The sequence below is a fragment of the Ovis canadensis genome, chromosome 1, assembly GCF_042477335.2.
Source record: "Ovis canadensis isolate MfBH-ARS-UI-01 breed Bighorn chromosome 1, ARS-UI_OviCan_v2, whole genome shotgun sequence".
NCBI lineage: Eukaryota > Metazoa > Chordata > Mammalia > Artiodactyla > Bovidae > Ovis > Ovis canadensis.
The window spans coordinates 6,101,282-6,120,296 of record NC_091245.1 but is presented as its reverse complement, the minus strand read 5'-3'; the positions used below and the strand labels follow the sequence as shown (position 1 = coordinate 6,120,296).

Below are 19,015 nucleotides of genomic sequence, written 5' to 3'. Positions count from 1 at the left end.
CAGACACCCCCCTGCGTCATCTGCTCAGGGGGTTCCCAGTATGTTCTGGGGGACACGGGGTGTGTCTGTTCCTGGTGCCCAGTCCCCTCCCATTCCCCACCCAGCCCGCTCTCCTCATCCCTTTCCTTTTTCTCCTACTGCCCTTGACAGTCAGAAATCCTGGGGACTTCCCTGGAGGTCCAGGGGTTGACTCCACGCTTCCAGTTCAAGGGGTGTGGGTTCCATCCCTGGTCGGGGAGCTAAGATCCCACATACTGTGCAGTGTGGCCAAGAAAATATATATTTAAAAAAAAAAAAAAAAGTCCTGTCCTGTTCACTCTGTTCCTGGCATCACTCGATGACGTGGAAGTCCCCAGCTAAGGTTAGGGACACACCGTGTGTGTGTTAATTGCTCAGGCCGGCTCTTTGTGGCCCCACTGGCTGTAGCCTGCCAGGCTTCTCTGTCAACCTCTACTCTCGGGACAGCGGAGTGTGTCTCTGTCCTGAGAGCAGAGCTTGATGACTCAGCTGCCAGATCCAGGGGGGCCTCAGTGAGACTCCTGATCACCCCAAGTCTCCTGAGGTTTGGGCCGTGCAGGCTGCCTGTCCGTTGGAACAGCCGCTGAGTTACTGGGAGAAGCACCCAGTTCCAGGGATGATGGTGTATGAACTTTGCGGGTAGGGGGCGGGTTCTGGCTTCCCAAAACAGTTTTGCAGGAGAGTCCCAGGGTATGGAGCCAGAGTACCCTGAATGTGTCTGGGGCTCCAAGCCCAAGGAACAGGCTACAGGCCCAGGCGTCAGCATCACACCTAGAGCGTGAGCTGGGGACGGCAAGGTCCAGGCTTGTCTGTGCAGCGAGTGTCCTCTTTCCTCCATAGAGTGCTTGGACACCGTCACGAGAAAGGATGCTTCAGGCTGTGGGACCTGCCTGCCTCCTGGGGTTAGTGATGCTGCAGGGAGTGGTTTACTCTGCAGTATCTGAGATTCTGCAGCCGTGATTAGAGAGACATGTTTTGTTGTGATCATGCTATCTTACAGCAGTTTCAGTGGGGTACTTTGGCAGGTGGTTGTTTTGTCGTCGTTGAGTTGCTTGTTTGGCTGACTGTGCGGCCCCATGGACTGTAGCCCACCAGGCTCCTCTGTCCATGGAATTCTGCAGGCAAGAATACTGGAGCGGGTTGCCATGCCCTCCTCCAGGGAGTCTTCTTGACCCAGGGATGGAACCTGAGTCTCTTGCGTTGGCAGGCGGATTCTTTACCATTGAGCCAGCAGGAAAGGCCCCCACCTTTTTTCACCACAGAGGAAAAGTAAATGAAACTTAGTGAAGGTGGACCTGGGTCTGTCCTTAGTTGATGATGATCAGCCAGCCTACACCTGCCCCGGGCTTCCATGTTTATTGTTGTCTTGAAAAGGTGGTATTTGGAGGGGAGAGCTCTTAGCGGGTTTCATGTGTTAAGCTGCCAATTTACATTTTCCTCAAAGCTCTTGAAGTTAAGATATAAGGAAGCTCAGTATGACTATTGAGCAACAAACCACTTCCTCAAACATTAATTTCAGATTTCTTTCTGAGCAGCAGTGCCATTTTTACAAAATGCTTTCAGTAGCCCTCTGATACCTCGTGCAGTTCCATTAATAAAACTCGTACAAGTTCTAGTTTATAAATCTGACTCGCTGCTTATCAGGGATGGTAATGAAGCTGTTTTTATGAACACAAAATAGGGCTTTAGGGTCTCCTGTTTCCATTTCACATCTGCCTTTCCATCCAGTTAATTTTTGCTTGTATTTACTTGATGTCGGGAAAACCTGAAGTACACAAGTGAGACTTTAAACATACATTCACTTCACCTGCCATTTCAAGGTCACTCTTCCGTGAAGTAGATCGAGAAGTGTTGAAGCAGTAGGAACAGTGAGGTTCTTGAAATTCCAGGTTGAATTAATAAAAATCAACCACTCATTCCCTAGAGGTGTTCAGGCAGGTCCCCATGGACCATGGTGCTCACTAAATGCGCGGTGACATCCCCAGGAGTCAGCTGGTTAACTGATTGTTGTTACTTAACTGACTTGGATCACACAACACACTGTCACCGCACATGTACCCAGCCTGTCCCTCCCAAGAAGGTGGGACATGTCCCAAAGCAGGTTGCTGGTTTTAAGAAGGCCGGGGTGATGGTGCAACCCTCCCAACACCCCAGCAGCGGGCTCTGCCTTTGCAGAGAGGTTACCTGATGCAGCCAGAGCCCCGGTCTTGGTCTGTGGCTTAGCATGTAACACACTTGCCAGTGCAAGTTGGTTGTTACTGTCACAGTTTCAGAACCAGTTGTACATCTCTTAAAAAATACTACACTGGCCATTTTCCAACCCCCTACAAAGGCTCTGGAGAGTGTTCCTGGGGGTGCACCTGGAACGCCGCTGCAGGATGAGAGTCTTGACTGGCAGGACAGCTGTTCAGCGGGGCCTCCGAGGCTCCATCCTTAGAGAGCCCCTGTCGTTTTCTCCTGGAATATCGCGTGCTCTTTCGATCTGCAGGTTCGTCTCTTCCCGCATTTCAGGACAGTTCCTCCGTACTTCACCCGAGTTCTCTAGTTGGGCATTTGTTGTCAGGGGCAGCATTTCTCCTTTCCTTAGTTTCGTTTGTCTTCCTGTCAGTTAACTTCTGTCTTTTCGTCTCCTTGATGGAGTTTATTAACTGCTGTTCCTCCTGGTCAGAATTTCAGCTTGGAGCGGTGTGTTCTTCTCTCCCTTACTTTTCCACATTTTATTCATTTGTTCCAAAATGCCAGTTGTGGTCCTCTGTTCCAGAGGCTTCCATCTCTTGTGACGCTGTTTCAGATTCTTTTCCTGGAGCTCTCGTGTCGTTAACTGCCTGTTAATAAGTGGCATCAGGGAGGGAAGCGACTGGAAGGGATTTCCTTCTGCTTTTCGAGTTTTCTCTTCCATCTGCCCTTTTGAGTTTTGCGGGCTTCTTTGCAACTCTCCCCCGCTGGCCTTTTTTTTTTTTTTTTTTTGGCCATGCCATGCAGCTTGCAGGATCTTGGTTCCCTGAGCAAGGACTGTACCCTGGCCACAGCGATGAAAGCCCACAATCCTAACCACTAGGCCACCGGGAAACTCCCACAATCCCCTGCTGTTTTTCCTTCCTGCCATATCTTCACATGATGTCTTTACCGTTTCCGTAGCTTTCCCCTCCTTTTCCTGAGATTGGCACGGTCTCGACGGCAGTTCAGCACAAGGACGCATGCACTTGTCAGGCCGTTCACGCTGGCTGCGGCCACCGGAGGGCTTCTTGGTGAGCCACGTGTCCCGGGTGAGGTCTGGGAAGCCCCCCACCGCCACCGGGTTTCCTGGGGAAACAGGACACTGGCTAGAGGAAACCTCTCTGGACCAGAGGGATGCCCCACTGTGCCCGCTCTTGTGTCCTCGGGCCTCCGATACCCACCCCCTGCCAGGAAGTGCTGGACGCGGGACTGAGGTTGGGTGTCCCCTCCCGAGAGCCTCAATATAACATGAGCCCTTTGTCCTCTGAGGGCATCCCCTCCAGACCAAGGTGAGCTGCTGTTACAGGCAGGCCACTGCTCTCCAGGAACCTGCTGGGCACCCGCCCCCGTGGGCGGTGGGAGGGTGTGGGTGCTGGCCCCCCAGGGCCCCTCCATGCAGTCTGGGTGTTGCAGGCACTTTGCCTCCAGAGAGCCTTGGCGGCTGCTCATCTTGGAGCCTCCTCACGGTCAGGGGCCGGGACAGGAAGACCCTTCTGCCCCCACCTGCCATAGCATCCCTCCTCCCTCAGGGACCAGGAGCCCCTCCCCACCTGGCCCTGTGGTCCTCCTCGATTTGTTTGGCTGTGCTGGGTGCTTCTTTACCGCACGGAGGCTTTCTTTGGCTGCAGTGACTGGGGGCCGCTCTCCAGTTGTGGCTTGCGGGCTTCTCATTGCCGAGCGCGGGCTCTTGAGTGAGCCAGCTTCAGTATTTGCAGCTCAAGAGCTTAGTTGCTCTACGGCAAGTGGGATCTTCTGGGACCAGGGATCGAACCCGTGTCTGCCTCATTGGCAGGCGGATTCTTAACCACTGGACCACCAGGGACGTCCCCTCCTTTTTCTTCTCCCCCTTCTCCCGCCCTGCTCCTTTTTATTCTTAAGGCCAGTGATTTCAAGGTTGTTTATGTGATGCTTTGCATCTTTTCTTGGTGGATGGTGAATTTTGTTTTCTGGTTTTTAACTACCTCCCCTCCCTCCGCCTCTTTTATTAGAAATGGAAGAAAGGGAAATTCCGTTACAGTAAAATTTGAATCTTTCCTCTTACCATGGAACTCTGACTTCTTTCCTGATCTTTTCATCTTTGTTGTACTCAGGTCTGGATGGAATGAAGTTGAAGACCATAGCCTTTGTGTTAAACCCCATTTCACCTCAAGCCAAAACTGCGATCCTTTCACCTGTGAACTGACTTACCAATCATCACGGATTAACTGGATCCTTACTCTTAGTACATTTTTATAGCCCCCCCCTTTTTAAAAAAACAATAAGTTTTTTAAAAAAATTGGCAGAGGAAATGAAGTCTGATTTGGTTAAATTTTGTAATCGAATATGTTACCAATAAAACTTCTTTCCCAGTGTAAATATATGATCCAAAATTCATTTAAATATCACGACACAAAACTTCTCCAAAACCTCAGCAATAGGCATCAGGCTTCAGTATTTTTTACCAGAGAGCAAAATTCATTTTAAGAAATTTTTGGCACATGATTAATTTTTTTATATTGTCCCAGGGAGAAATGAAAAGACTCATTTGTTGTTTCCAGTGTATTCCTCTCATCTCACCAGTCCTAAATAATTATGAGACGACCCCCTTCGCAGATATTCTATTGTATTACTAGGCTAAGTAAGAAGAACATTTTGGGCAGATGTCAGAAATGACAAGAATCTCGAAACCGTCCCCCTGGGAAAATCAGGAGCTCCTGAGCTAGGGCCCTGAGAAGGTGTCAGGACTGGAGGCCAGGACTTAGCAGCTGAACATCAACGATCAGCCTCTGCAGGGGGCTGTGTTAATTTCTTCTTGTCTGCAATTATTCACAGGTGGGCCTGGTCAGGATGTTTCCTGTGAGCTACACACAAGTATTTTTGCTTAATGTTCACTACCTGGGAGGCAGGGTTCCCAGAGATGGGCCGTTGTATCATTTAATCTTATAGGCAGTATCCCTTTGTTGATGAACTTGTAATGAAATACAAAGGTGTTTTCCCCATCACAAAAAGTGTTGGGCAGGTCTGTTCCTTTTAAGTCTCCTAAGCACTAAGTCTCCTAAGGGTTCCCAGGTGCTGGTAATGCTAAAGAGACATAAGAGATGAAGGTTCCATCCCTAGGTTGGAAAGATCCCCTGGAGGAGGGCATGGCAACCCAGGCCAGTGTTCTTGCCTGGAGAATCCCCAAGGACAGAGGAGCCTGGTGGGCTACAGTCCGTGGGGCCACAAAGTCAGACACTAAGTGACTTAGCAAGCAGGCACAGGGGTGACTGTCATTTGCAGCTGAAGACCACTCCTTTCCATGGTGGTGAGTGGAATGAGAAAAAGACACACGCCACCACCTACATTCTTGTTGTTGCCCTGTGGGTGTAGGGAATCACACGAAGGCTTCCAGGCTCCTTTGCGGACGGTGTGTGCCATGAACTGTCTCAGCAGAAGTCCACACAGAAGAGAGAAGACGTGAGAACCAGGCGGCATGCGTGGGTTTGGGTCTCTCCCCCTCCTTTCTGGGGGGCAGGGGGGCAGACTGATCAGCGTCTGAACTTCTTTTCCACCCAGTTAGATGTGGATATTCTGGTGGCATTTGCACCATGGATGGATGCTGTGAGGAGGATGAGATGAAGTGGGAAGTGAAGTGCTGTGTAAGCTATAAAGTATAAGGCTCTCTGTTGCTTGGAAACCTGTTAATGATATGTTAATAATTTTTAGTCCAGGTAGCCAAAAGCATAGAAGTGTCAAGCATCTGTTGGAGTGTTTACTGCCAACAAAACTTAAATTTTTTGGTAATAGGAAAATTCGGTTTTCTTTTTCCCCTTTTTAAAGCAGAAATGCTAACCCAGGTGAGATGGTCATACCCCTGTTGATGTAGGCAGCTCTTATATTTAACAAGATTCCACTGTAGGTCCATCCTGCCTAGCTCGAGTTTAGAGAGTAGAGGGAACTCAGCGGTTTTGACCTACGCCAGCATCCCAGATTCAAAACTGGTTCCCCCAGCATGAGACCAGGACTCAAGAGTGACTTTGAAACCTTGAGAGAAATTGGTCACCAGTGGGTTATACCCCGGAGAAGGAGATGGCAACCCATGCTAGAATTCTTGCCTGGAAAATCCCATGGACAGAGGAGCCTTGTGGGCTCCAAAGACTCCCGAAAGGTCAGAGAGAGTCAGACACAACTGATGACTAAGCACAGCACAGTGGATTGTAAGGGACTCCTTTAAGTCTGTTTTTCAAGATTTTTTTTTTTAAAAAAACCTGATCTTTTCTCTCTGGTGAGCTTTTCGTAACACATCCACGTCAGCATCCCTGCTTCTGTTTGGTATGTTCAGGTCCACCTCTTACCTTGACCCTCCTAAGAATTCAAGCTCAAGGGCAACAGAGGCTCCCAGGACAGTTTTCTGGGTGGAAATGGAAAACTAACCTTTGAATGAACCTGAAATTTTAAAAATTGCACGTGGGGCTTCCCAGGTGGCTCAATGGTAAATTATCCACCTGCCAATGCAGGAGATGCAGGTTAGATGCCTCCATTGGGGAGATTCCCCTGGAGGAAGAAGCGGTCCACCCACTGCAGTATTCTTGTCCCGAGAATCCCACAGACAGAGGTGCCTGGCGGGCTGCCAGTCCATGGGGTTGCAAAAGAGTCGGACACAACTGAGCGACTGAGTACACACACAGGTTAAATTTAGGCAGAAAGAATGTCCCCTATCTGTGTACACATGAGATGTAAGCGATCTTGCTGTTCAGCGAGACTCAAGAAAACCAAAGCCCAGAGATGAACTGGACTCTGCTCACCCATCTGTCCCTGCTTTACCCTGGTGCTGTCTGCCTCTGCTGATCAGAAGCCATCTGTGGAAGGGATCCATCAGGAGCGCTCTCTGTTATCCCTTCTCAGGGAGTTGTCATCACAGGTGCAGAGAGCCCTGCTTCCCCCGTGGACTTGCGGGCTAGACAGCCCTGCACGGGCCCTGCACACCTGTGCACAGGTGGGCTGAGCCAAGTGTGTGTCAAAGGCTCCCAATACGGGGGTCAGGTTTGGGCGCACTCTGAAAATAAAATGATCTCTCGGGCGGTTTAGTGTCATGTAATAGTATTTGGCAGTCAGAGAAGGTTGACAGTTATTCATGTAACAAGTTTATAGGGTGGGGCCATGGTTGCAAAGCCGGGTCAAACAGACCTGCAGGGAGATACAGCCGTCTGTCTGTGCAGACAGTTCTGTATCCACAGATTCAGTCAGCCATGGATCGGAAACGTGGCGGGGGGAGGGGGGCAATTACAAGAAGTTTTCAAAAAGCAAAACTTGAATTCGTTTCATGCTGGCAACTATTTACATAGCATTTATGTTGTACTTAAAGCTCTTTACGTGGCATTTACAGTGTATTACATGTTATAAGTAATCTGTAGATGACTTAAAGTATACAAGAGGATGTACGCAGGCAGTGTAAAAATTCTTCATTTTATGTAGGGGATTTTGGAAGCAGCCCCCTGTGGATTGCGAGGGATGACTTTATTGGAAATAGGATTAGAACACAGACATTTATAAATCTACGTTAAAAATGAAAGTGGACGTAGAGTTTGGTGGTGTGCTCTAATATTTAGTAGGAAAAGATCCAATGGCTAGGATCAGATGGTGGGTTTGAATTTCACAAAACAAGGGCAATGGCCCCTGATGGATGTAGACCAGCTTGCTGCCGCCCACACCTTCATCCCAAGGCCTTTTCCCTTTGTGTCTCTGAAGTAAACTATAGAAAATGGCTTTTAAAGGCATCTCTTATTTACCTGCTGGGGTGTGTTTCTCCAGTACTCAGGGGTCTGTGTTCCCGTTGAGCCTGACAGTCTACCAGCAGTAGGAGTTTACTGTTTACATATGACCTTTTTAATCATATTCTTTCTCGCAATCTGGGTGCTTAAGCACCTGGCTGATTTTTATCTAGTTATCAAACCTTTGGGTTCACGGCAAATGCATTTGAGTGTTTCATTTGTTTCTTGATGTACATACACCACCAGAAAACACACCCAAGTCCACTGCAAGTGTCTGATATTTGCAATCGTAAAATACGGACAAGATGCGCTGCTGCTGCTGCTTCTTAAGTCATATCTGACTCTGTGTGACCCCATAGATGGCAGCCCACCAGGCTCCCCCGTCCCTGGGGTTCTCCAGGCAAGAACACTGGAGTGGGTCGCCATTTCCTTCTCCATCGCGTGAAAGTGAAAAGTAATGTCGGACTCTTAACCAACCCCATGGACTGCGGCCTACCAGGCTCCTCCGTCCATGGGATTTTCCAGGCAAGAGTACTAGAGTGGGTTGCCATTGCCTTCTCCATTGAAGAGACATACTAACTACATATTTTAGAGGGGAATAATAAATAGTGATTTTTAGAATGGGAAGTCCCCTTAGGGATGCAGAAGACAATCACCTGCCCTTTTAGAGCTGATGCAAATTAGCTCTAGAGGCCTTTGCATGTGGTTACAAGCAGAGGAACAGAGGAGCAGAAAGAACTCTGAGCAAACCTTTCCTAACGTTAATATTGTGATCTAATCACTGGGATACATAACTTGTAAACGTGACTATAAAAACATATCAAAGAAGGGGAATGGCAGTAGATGTGAAATCCATTAAGTGCTTACCCTGTGAGACAGAGGACGCAGAGACCCAGGGGAGGGGCAGGGCCAACAGCGGGCGTCACTCCTGGGGAGCCGAGTGGTGACGCCCACCAGGTGCCAGCTCCCCAAGGAGGTGGGGGCGGCGGCTGGCAGCGGAGGGGTGCTGGTCCTGCGGGAACTCCCCCTCCTGCCCTGGAGATCACGCAGATTGGTGAGGAATTGGCCACCTGAGCCCAGCATGCCCGGGGCAGCTGGGCGGCCTCGTGGAGGTGGAAACTGTTCACCAGGCAGGGGCCGTCCTCCGCGAGTGCTAAGATGCCAGGGCTCACGGCGCCTGCCTTTGGCCGAGCTGCTGGGGCGCAGGGACCCCACTGTGGGGCCACCCACAGCCGGAAGCGCATGCGCAGCCCTCTGTGGTCTAGCGCGCATGCGCTCTCCCAGCACCGTCGCCTCTGTGTCCTTCCAGCGCTTCTCCGTGGAGTGCCCCCTCTTTTTTTCCCCTTATCAAAAGTGAGGGGGACCAAAATGAGAGTTTATCGGTCGTAATGCTGGAAGGCTTTCTTTGGTGTTTGAGTTTTGCTATGTAAGCAAGCGCGTCTTGCCTGTTACAGGGGGGCCTGAGTGGGAGTGGCCGTGTGTGCGTCCGTGCTCACCTACCCCTGTGACTTCCCACCCAGCCTTCCACCCCAGCCTCACGGGGCCTCAGCCCACCTGCAGGCCTCCGATCCTTCTTTGGGGTGGCCCAAGCCCCGGAACTCTGGGAGGGGAGGCCGGCATGGTCCAGGCGTCGCTGTGGCGCCAAGCCAGACGGGACTCAGGCTAGCAAGAGACCCGACCCACAGCCTCTGGGGCCGGAGACGCTCTGGCAGCGTGGTCCTCGGGGGCGTCCAGTTGCTCGGGGCTGTCAGTTCGCTGGTGTTTCTGGAAGGCCTCTGTGCTGGGGTAGTTGGAATGAGACTCGTCCCTCTCTGAGACCGCGAATTCCCAAGCCCGGGGAAGGGGTGGGCGCAGAGCGCAGAAGGTGCAGAGGTGGTCTGACTCTGGAGGTGGCAGAGGAGCCCAGCGGTGGGCGTGTTTCCCGCTGCCCAGGGGAAGGGCTGGCAGTCCGACCCTGGACGCCGATGGGAGGTGCTGGAGGCGGCTGTGCGCCCGCCGGGCGGGAGGGGTCAGCCCTGCCGCCTGCACGCGGCCGCCCCGCGACCCAGCGCGGTCTCTAACGCTGTCTGTCGCCAGCTGCCCCGCTGTGTCTCGCGCAGGTGTCGTCCCGTAGCTTCTGTCTAACCCGTGTGTGGTAGCAGCCCCTCCCTGTGCCCTGTGAACACGGAAGCGCCATCGCCATGCTGTTGTGTGTCTCCCCTTCAAGAACTGGGTTTCCCTTGAGGAGAATACAGAGGTTCTCAGCCCTGGGATTTGTCCACGCGGTCGAGACCAGGCCCCCACCCTTTTCACGGCACATGAAAATTTCATTTCGGTTTCTTGAACCCAAGGAGAGAATGACGAATTTCGATGCTCTCCGTTTCTGGACTCTTATCAGCCGGGTTCCCAGGGAGCGAGAGCCATCCCGAATAGCACACAAAGCCCGCATGAGCGCTCCACCCTCCTGAGTCCCGAGCCATCCTGGCCTTGCGCGGAGCCTGTGTGTCCTAATTCCAAACGATCATGGGTTCTTAAAGACGACTATTGGAATCTGGAGTGGCAGTAGGCCTTCCAAAGCCCAGTGGTTGCTGGAGACAGATCTGAAGCTACTCCTAAACACTCAGGGCTGCCTCCAGGGCCGCAGTCTAGGGCGTATTTTTCCACAAGCGAAGCCCACGTCTGTTCGCCCTCCCCACGCTCTGTCTTTCCCGTGTAACAAGGTGTTTTGTGTGTGTGTGTGTGTGGCAGGTGGCAGGTTCAAGAAAGAGATTGTCGTCGACGGACAAAGCTATCTGCTGCTGATCCGAGATGAAGGTGGCCCCCCAGAGGCCCAGGTGAGTACAGCACCCACACTGGGGACCCGCGTGCACCTCTCGCTCCTCCTTGAGGTTCTGACTCCACAGGTGTGCACAGAAGAGGTGAGAGAGCGGCCCCTGAAAATGTTTCCTATGACTGAGGTTTCTCAGTTCAGTTCAGTCGCTCAATCGTGTCCGACCCTGTGACCCCATGGACCACAGCATGCCAGGCCTCCCTGTTAATCACCAGCTCCTGGACTTTATTCAAACTCATGTTCATTGAGTTGGTGATGCCATCCAACCATCTCATCCTCTGTTGTCCCCTTCTCCTCCTGCCTTCAATCTTTCCCAGCATCTGGATCTTTTCCAATGAGTCAGTTCTTCACATCAGGTGGCCAAAGTATTGGAGTTGCAGCTTCAACATCAGTCCTTCAAATGAAAAGTCAGGACTGATCTCCTTCAGAATGGACTGGTTGGATCTCCTTGCAGCCTAAGGGACTCTCAAGAGTCTTCTCCAACACCACAGTTCAAAAGCATCAATTCTTCAGCACTCAACTTTCTTTATAGTCCAACTCTCACATCCATACATGACTACTAGAAAAACCATAGCCTTGACTAGACGGACCTTTGTTGGCAAAGTGTTGTCTCTGCGTTTTCATATGCTGTCAAGTTTTGGGGAGAGGCTAATTCTCTTTTTCCTTCAGGCTGAAACCTGGAGGGGCAGTTTGGTCTGTGTGGCTGATTTTCCCTTTGTGCTTCTAAGAAGGAAGGAAGAGCAGATGTTGCGCTGATTTGTCAACTCGGTGGCAGTGGCATCTGGACGTTTCTATAGCTTCCCACCCTTTTCTTATAAACGTTTCATCTCGAGAGCATGCTAAGTCACTGCAGTCATGTCTGACCCTTTGTGACCCCCATGGACAGTAGCCCGCCAAGCTCCTCTGTCCAAGGGACTCTGCAGGAGAGAATACTGGAGTGGGTTGCCGTTTCCTCTGGAGCAGTGCAGTCACTTAGAAAGCTGGGTGGAATTGGAAATCTGAACACCACCACCAGGCTGCCCACTAGGCTTCACAGCCCAGGTCATTCACCACTGAAAACCAGAAGCTGCAGCATGGTGTGACTTCTTTGAGAGTTCCTTGGAAAATGGGCATTGTGGAGGGAAAAAAGACCAGCCTGAGTGTGAAAAATTTATTTCTTTGGTTTACTCACTCCCTAGTTTATGGTTTTATTTCTATAATAATTTACCAGCTAAACGCTTTAAAGGAGGTAAGGGCTAGTAATAGTCAAGACTGATTACTGCAGACTTAATATCAAAAAATATCCCAGGTGTTCTTTCTTCAACTTACCCGTTTGTGAAAGTGCACTTAAATTTAGTGATTTCAGTGAACAGTGTTGAATATGGGGGTTGTTAAAGAGTTGTTAAAGAGTTAAGAGTTCTAGAAGGAACTTCATACACTGAGAGGTGTGTGGCTCTACAGAAATATGGTGTGGAGTTACCAGGTTCCAGTGAGCCTATAGTGTCACTGATTATAAGCTATGCCAATATTTAAAAGAAAAATACTGTCAACTCATGAAAGAAAGCAGTCCTTAAGGTATGTTCTGATAGCAAAGATGTGAAAGTATGGAAAAGATTTCTTTAGCTTTGATGAAACAGCGTAGTCAATGATAGTAATAAGGAAACATTAAAGACAGGTTGAACATGGGAAAAGCAGGTTATGAAGCTGCGAGAGCTCCTGGTCAGTGCATGTCGGTGACTCCGAGCAGGACCGGCTTGCCGTCTGACAGTGTCCGGAAGGTCTGTGATGGCAGTGAAGCTAAATGGCTCTTAGTCAACCTTCGCCCGTCGGGTGTCTGTCCTGCGGTCACGAAGGCTCCCTCAGCAGCGGCTGGGGACAGGTGAATGAAGTAGGTGAAGTGTGGGGGTCACCTGGGGTGATTTTCCGCCTTTCCAGCTCATACACGTCTCAGAGCGTGCAGGGGCAATTTCACACTCGGAGAGCACACCTCGGCTCCAACCGTCAAGAGTCTAAGAAGAAAGTTGCGTGCAGACACGCGTGTCAGAGCTGGCCGAGTGGCTTCAGGGCCGCTGCTGTCCAAGGTCGCTGCCCAGGGATGGACACCGGTGGGTCAGAGAGGCACAGACACGGCGCTTTTTTCCCTGACTCCAGTGGTAGACCAGCGAGCCGGCCGCCCTGGACCAGAGTTAGTGATGAGACCTGTCCCCAAGGGTTCCAGGTCCACCCTGGAGAGGGAACTCCAGCTTGAGGAACTGGGGGCTCAGCGCACCACTCTACCCTGAAGGCCTCAGCAGCCGTGATCATCACTGTTCCTGCTGTCTAGGCGGCATCATCTGAACTTCAGGCTTAGTTTTGTCCTGTCACATAAAATCTCCACGGGCAACTGAATACCCTTCTCATTTCTATGTAGAAGTCAGAGCTCGGGCTTCCCAGGTGGCGCTAGAGGTAAAGAACCCACCCGCCAATGCAGGAGACGTAAGAGATGCCAGTTTGATCCCTGGATCAGGAAGATCCCCTGGAAGAGGGCATGGCAACGCACTCCAGTGTTCTTGCTTGGAGAATCCCATGGACAGAGGAGCCGGGAGGGCTGCAGTCCATAGGGCTGCAAAGAGTAGAACACGACTGACGCGACTTAGCACGCGAGCTTAACCAGCGGGAACCGTCCCCGAATGTGTTAGAGCTGACGCCTTGACCATCAGAACTTGTGTTGGAGCTGCAGCTTCTTTTAGAGAAAGCACGTGGGATTTTTTTCCCCCGCATTTGCACTTGGGTCTTTCATTAAAGAGGAGGGCATCAGGCTCCAGATGGTGCCTGGTGCCATGTGTGTGACCCTGGGGAGCTCTGAGTCCTGGGGTGCTTTGCTCACTTGGCTCCAACTTTACAAGGTGACTGTGGGTATCACATGAGCTGACTTGTTCCTCCAGCTGATTTGCCAGAAAGAGGGTCTGATGTGAGTTCAGCTGGATGCAGGTAAAACAAGGATAAAATGATAACAGAGCCGGGCTGCTGTGGGGCTTTCGTCTTCCCCCCTCCTTTTTGCTCATTTTGTTCACTGGTTTGGTTAATGTCTCTGGCTGCTGCTGCTCAGTCACTTCAGTCGTGTCCGACTCTGTGCAACCGCATAGACGGCAGCCCACCAGGCTCCCCCGTCCCTGGGATTCTCCAGGCAAGAACACTGGAGTGGGTTGCCATTTCCTTCTCCAATGCATGAAAGTGAAAAGTAAAAGTGAAGTCGGTTAGTCGTGTCCAACTCTTCGCGACCCCATGAACTGCAGCCCACCAGGCTCCTCCGTCCATGGGATTTGCCAGGCAAGAGTACTGGAGTGGGGTGCCGTCGCCTTCTCCAAATGTCTCTGGCAGTGGGTCGTAATTCCCACGAAGGGTGCTGTAATTCATCTGCGGCAGATCTTGACAATATGAAGACCTCTTCTGTTGACAGAGTCGTTGGCCCTGGGCGTGGAGGACTTCTGAGCCGTGGGCCCCCAGAGGAGGAGGGCCAGGGTCCCAGCGCGGCTTCCTGGGGGGCTCTGCAGGCAGTTTAGGGTGCAGCAGGAAGCTGCAGGGTCGCCCCGCCTATCGGCACCCACGTCGGCTCTGCGCACTGGGTGCTTCCCATCAGCTGAGTCGGGACGGGGGTGGACATTCCCGTGGGGAAGAGGGTCTGATTTGACTTGGGAGACACGGTGGCCTGGGTGGGAAGCAGGCGCGGGCCCCGTCCCAGGTGTGTTGTTCCAAGGATAAGGGCGTTAGCGATGCTTCAGAAGCGGGTTTCGGTAGAAGCTGGATGCCATGCGTGGCCCCCGTGCCCATGCTCACGAAGGTGGCCCGGTGCTGCTCCTTCCCTCTGTCTCCTCGCTCCTCGCCCCCTGCTCACCTGCCCTCTTTCTCCCCAGTTTGCCATGTGGGTGGACGCCGTCATATTTGTCTTCAGCTTGGAGGACGAGATCAGTTTCCAGACCGTCTACCACTACTACAGCCGCATGGCCAGCTACCGGAACACGAGTGAGATCCCGCTGGTCCTGGTGGGGACCCAGGGTGAGTGGCATCTCCGGGCAGGTGGGGCTCACGGGGCTCTGGCCGCTGAGCCGTCAGTGGCTTCCTGGCTTGTATTTTCAGAGACGGGGCCAGTTTGCAGAAGGTCTAAAGAAGAAATAATTTCCTGCTGAAGTCTTAATTTTTTTAAATTTATTTATTTATTTTTACTTTACAATATTCTATTGGTTTTGCCATACATCAGCATGAATCCGCCACAGGTGTACACGTGTTCCCAATCCTGAACCCTGTTCCCACCTCCCTCCCCATACCATCCCTCTGGGTCATCCCAGTGCACCAGCCCCAAGCATTCTATATCCTACATCAAGCCTAGACTGGTGATTTGTTTCTTGTATGATATTGTACATGTTTCAATGCCATTTACAGGGAGAAACCCTGAAATGGCAATCATCCTGTCTCCTCATTTGGTTCAGCAGAGAAATCACTTGGCAACTTCAAAACAAAACACACTGCTACACCCCCAAGGGCTTCAGAAAGAAAGAAAGTCTAATTTCTATATTAGGGCATCTTAATTCTGTCTGTCATAAAGTAATGTGATTTATAAGCAACCTAAAAAGTTACTTCTGTTAACGTTTGCAACTTTAAAACTGATTTTTCATACATTGCCGAGTTTCGTTTTATTCTACTGTATTTCTTAATGTCTTCTGATCCAAATCTCATTTTTAGCAGATCCCTCAGAGAGCGTACAATCTTACTGCATGGGTATGTTTTGTATTTTTTTTTCTAGGTCACATAAAACTTGATCTCTTAGTAAAGTGACATCACCTAGGACGCTCTTGGTCATAGATTCATTGACGTGCTGGTATCTGCTGGGGACTTAACTAAGGGGTCACAGGGATTGTTTTAGAAAGTCAGATGAAAGTGCAAGTCGCTCAGTCGTGTCCGATTCTTTGCGACCCCATGGACTATACAGTCCATGGAGTTCTCCAGGCTGGAATACTGGAGTGTAGGTAACCATTCCCTTCTCCAGGGGATCTTCCCGACCCGGGGATTGAACCCAGGTCTCCCGTATTGCAGGCAGATTCTTTACCAGCTGAGCCACCAGGGAAACCAGATGAAGGTTAACTTTACAACCGCTTTGTCAGAAAAAAAGAGGAACTTAAAAAACAATCACGTCCAAGAACCCCTGGATTTATCCCTTCGTTTCTTGGTGCAGGTTCTGTTTTTGTTGATTCCTTTGGAATAAGCACATCCGATCTGCCCTTGCATGCCCTGACGTGATACTTCTTCAGATTAGAAACTCGCTGTGTTTGAGCAGCAGGACCAGCTAGCTATATGCAGGGCACCAGGTCTGATGTAATGGAGAGCAGGCGGGATAAGCCAAGATCACGGAGTGGGGAAGTGTGCTGGGAGGAAAAAAAACATGTGGAATAAACTGAAAGCATCTTCTCAGGGCGCTAGATGTAAAATGTGAGTTGGGGTTTCATGGAGAGGACCTCACCCCCATCTTGCCCCCCGCCAAGCATATATGTCGTGACCAGTGGTCTCATAACTGACGCCTTCAGAGTAGAGGTGGGTTTAGACCAACTTGGGACATCAGTTCAGTTCAGTCCATTCAGTCGCTCAGTCGTGTCCGACTCTTTGCGACCCCATGAACCACAGCACACCAGGCTTCCCTGTCCATCACCAACTCCCGGAGTTCACCCAAACCCACGTCCATTGAGTTGGTGATGTCATCCAGTCATCTCATCCTCTGTCTTCCCCTTCTCCTCCCACCTTCGATCTTTCCCAGCATCAGGGTCTTTTCCAGTGAGTCAGCTCTTTGCATCAGGTAGCCAAAGTATTGGAGTTTCAGCTTCAACATCAATCCTTCCAATGAACACTCAGGACTGATCTCCTTTAGGACGGACTGGTTGGATCTCCTTGCAGTCCAAGGGACTCTCAAGAGTCTTCCCCAATACCACAGCTCCAAAGCATCAATTCTGCACTCAGCTGACATGCGAGATTTTTAATGCCCAACGCGCCCTCTAGTGGTCACTATGAGACAAGGCGCACCCGCAAGGAGCCCTTGGTTTGTGTTCGGACACGTTCAGGATTTGGTGTTTGACTTCCTAAAAAAAAAAAAATTTTTTTTTTTAAACTTCTTATTTTGTATTGTGTTATAGCTGATTAACAGACAATGTTGTGATACTTTTGGATGTGAAGGGACTAAAACTTCTTGACACATAACGTTTTATAGTGGGCAGCTCATCTAAAATCAGATCTTGCTTTTCCAAGCTGCCTGGAGATCAAGGCAGTTAATTTTCAGTAAGCCACCTCTCCCTGCAGGCCTGCCCAGGGCATTTGTGAGCCAAAGCGCAGTCTGTGTGGGCATCTCCTTACTGGCTCCCTGGGTTCAGGGGTCTACACTCAGGACACACAATGTCTTTGTGCAGTAGGGTCCCCAGAGTAAAGGGAAGATAGGCATTCTGTCCAAGCCAGAAAGCTACCTTGACCAGTTTGCTCTTTCTTCTTTAGCTGTGTGTTTGGGTGTAGAGAGTGGTGAGTCTGGGGCCCACGCAGACCCGGGCTCCCTGCCTCTGGACTGCCGTTGTCCTTGACGCTGCCAGGCTTTGGAGGGAGGAAATCTCACGGGGCCCAGGGGCCATCCGTGGGCACAGCATTGTCGAGCACGTGGCTGGTTTCCTTCCTTCTGTTTCCATGTATGGCCCACCTTCCTGAGGTCCTGCTGGGGTGGTCGGCAGGTCTTTGCTGGCCGCTGACCTTGGAGGTGTGTGTCGCCTCTGTGTGTCCCGCCCCAGCTGAAGGGGTATCCGACCACGTCTCCCGCTAGGATGATCCGGGTCTCGGGGGGCCCCGGAGACGGCTTCATAGGCTGGGGAAGTCCCACCGAGGGCCCTGAAGGCAGAAACCAGCCCCCTTTCATTCCCTCAGTTTTATAAGCATCTGTGCCTGGAGAGCTTGTCTCAGACCTGTTGGGATTTCAGCAAAGCCATGCCCCAAAGGAGCAGGACTTGAGTGTTTTCAGGAGAGACAGTCCTCACCTGAGGGGTCATTACCCAGACCTCCGATTCCCAGAGCACCCCAGAAGCCCCCATGGCGGGAAGGTGGAGTGAGCGTGGGCTTCTGGAAAGTTCCACCCTCGGGGACCATTAGCTCCTTGTGGGTTTGCGTTCTGTGAACCCTGCACACAGATCCTGCCGCTGTGCAGAGGGCATGGGGCCTCAGAAACAGAGGTGAGGGCATCTCAGATTCCCCCCGACCCCCCCACCCCGAGGTGGCTGGGGCCTGTGGCCCCGTCGGAGGTTAGGGGGTGCCGAAGATGAAGGAGAATCAAGTTCATTGTTCAAGGACACGTGGGGTGCGGGGCCTCACCCGGCAGTGGGTGGACGCGCTCTCTCTTGGGGAACTGGAGGATGTTCATCAGGGCTGAGGCGATGGTGTTTGTTAAACATGGCCTGTTTTAGAGACGGGCCAGTCGCATTGATTTAAGGGTGAAACCTGAGCTGTAAAAAAAGATAAAAGATGTAGAGTCTCAGGAGTGAAACAGGAGGCAAAAAGAGTGCTCCAGGGTAGGGTCTGTTTCTGACACGTGACGCCGAGTCGTGGAAGCCAGATGGGACAGAAATGGGGTGGGCACCCACCAGGGAAGGAGGCCTGGGTTATTGTGGGAACTCCGGTCAGGATAAATTCTAAGCTGGATTAATGCTCTGTGCATTTAATTTCTAGTTTACATACACCACAGCATTTGAAAATCCTTAGTTTCTAACTGTTTTTCTATTTTCTTAAAAGATGTTTCCACCTTAAAAAAAATACTTCTTTTCCTTAGGTGTTATGAAACCCAAGTCAGGTTTATTAATCTGTAGGTGAGACAGGATGAGATACTGTTTGAATTAATCCCTCTGACAGGCCTTGCCAGGAGTCTGAGTCATAGTTTTCCTGGGGGTCATTCAGAACTGTCAGTTAAACCTGTTCCATGGGGCTAGGGAAAACAAACAGGGAATAAGGAAAAAGAGAAAGTGAAAACAAAATCGGTGTATCATTCCCTGGAGATGCCTCCCTTATTTAATACTGAAAAAGCTGAGAGCCTTGTGCATTTCCTATGCTGCGGCAAACATTTAAGAGGTTGTTGGTGTCTTATCTGCTGCTGTTTCCGGGACTAGCAGAGAAGACTTCCGCGGGTGGGCTTTTCTTTAAAGAGCTCTTGGCTGTTTCCTGTACCTCGGGAGCCTTCACACCCTCAGGAAAAATGCCACGTCAGGAACAGTCC

General features: G+C 51.0%; 1 protein-coding gene across 6 annotated transcripts in view; it reads left to right on the top strand.

Annotated features, from left to right (window-relative positions):
• Window positions 1–19,015, top strand: part of AGAP1 (ArfGAP with GTPase domain, ankyrin repeat and PH domain 1) — a 573,926-nt gene that overhangs the window by 211,209 nt on the left and 343,702 nt on the right. For all 6 annotated transcript variants that reach the window (XM_069584757.1, XM_069584767.1, XM_069584775.1 and 3 more), the window contains exons 4-5: window positions 10,692–10,777; window positions 14,646–14,787. In XM_069584757.1, coding sequence (XP_069440858.1) covers window positions 10,692–10,777; window positions 14,646–14,787 — 228 coding nt within the window. The remainder of the gene's footprint in view (window positions 1–10,691; window positions 10,778–14,645; window positions 14,788–19,015) is intronic.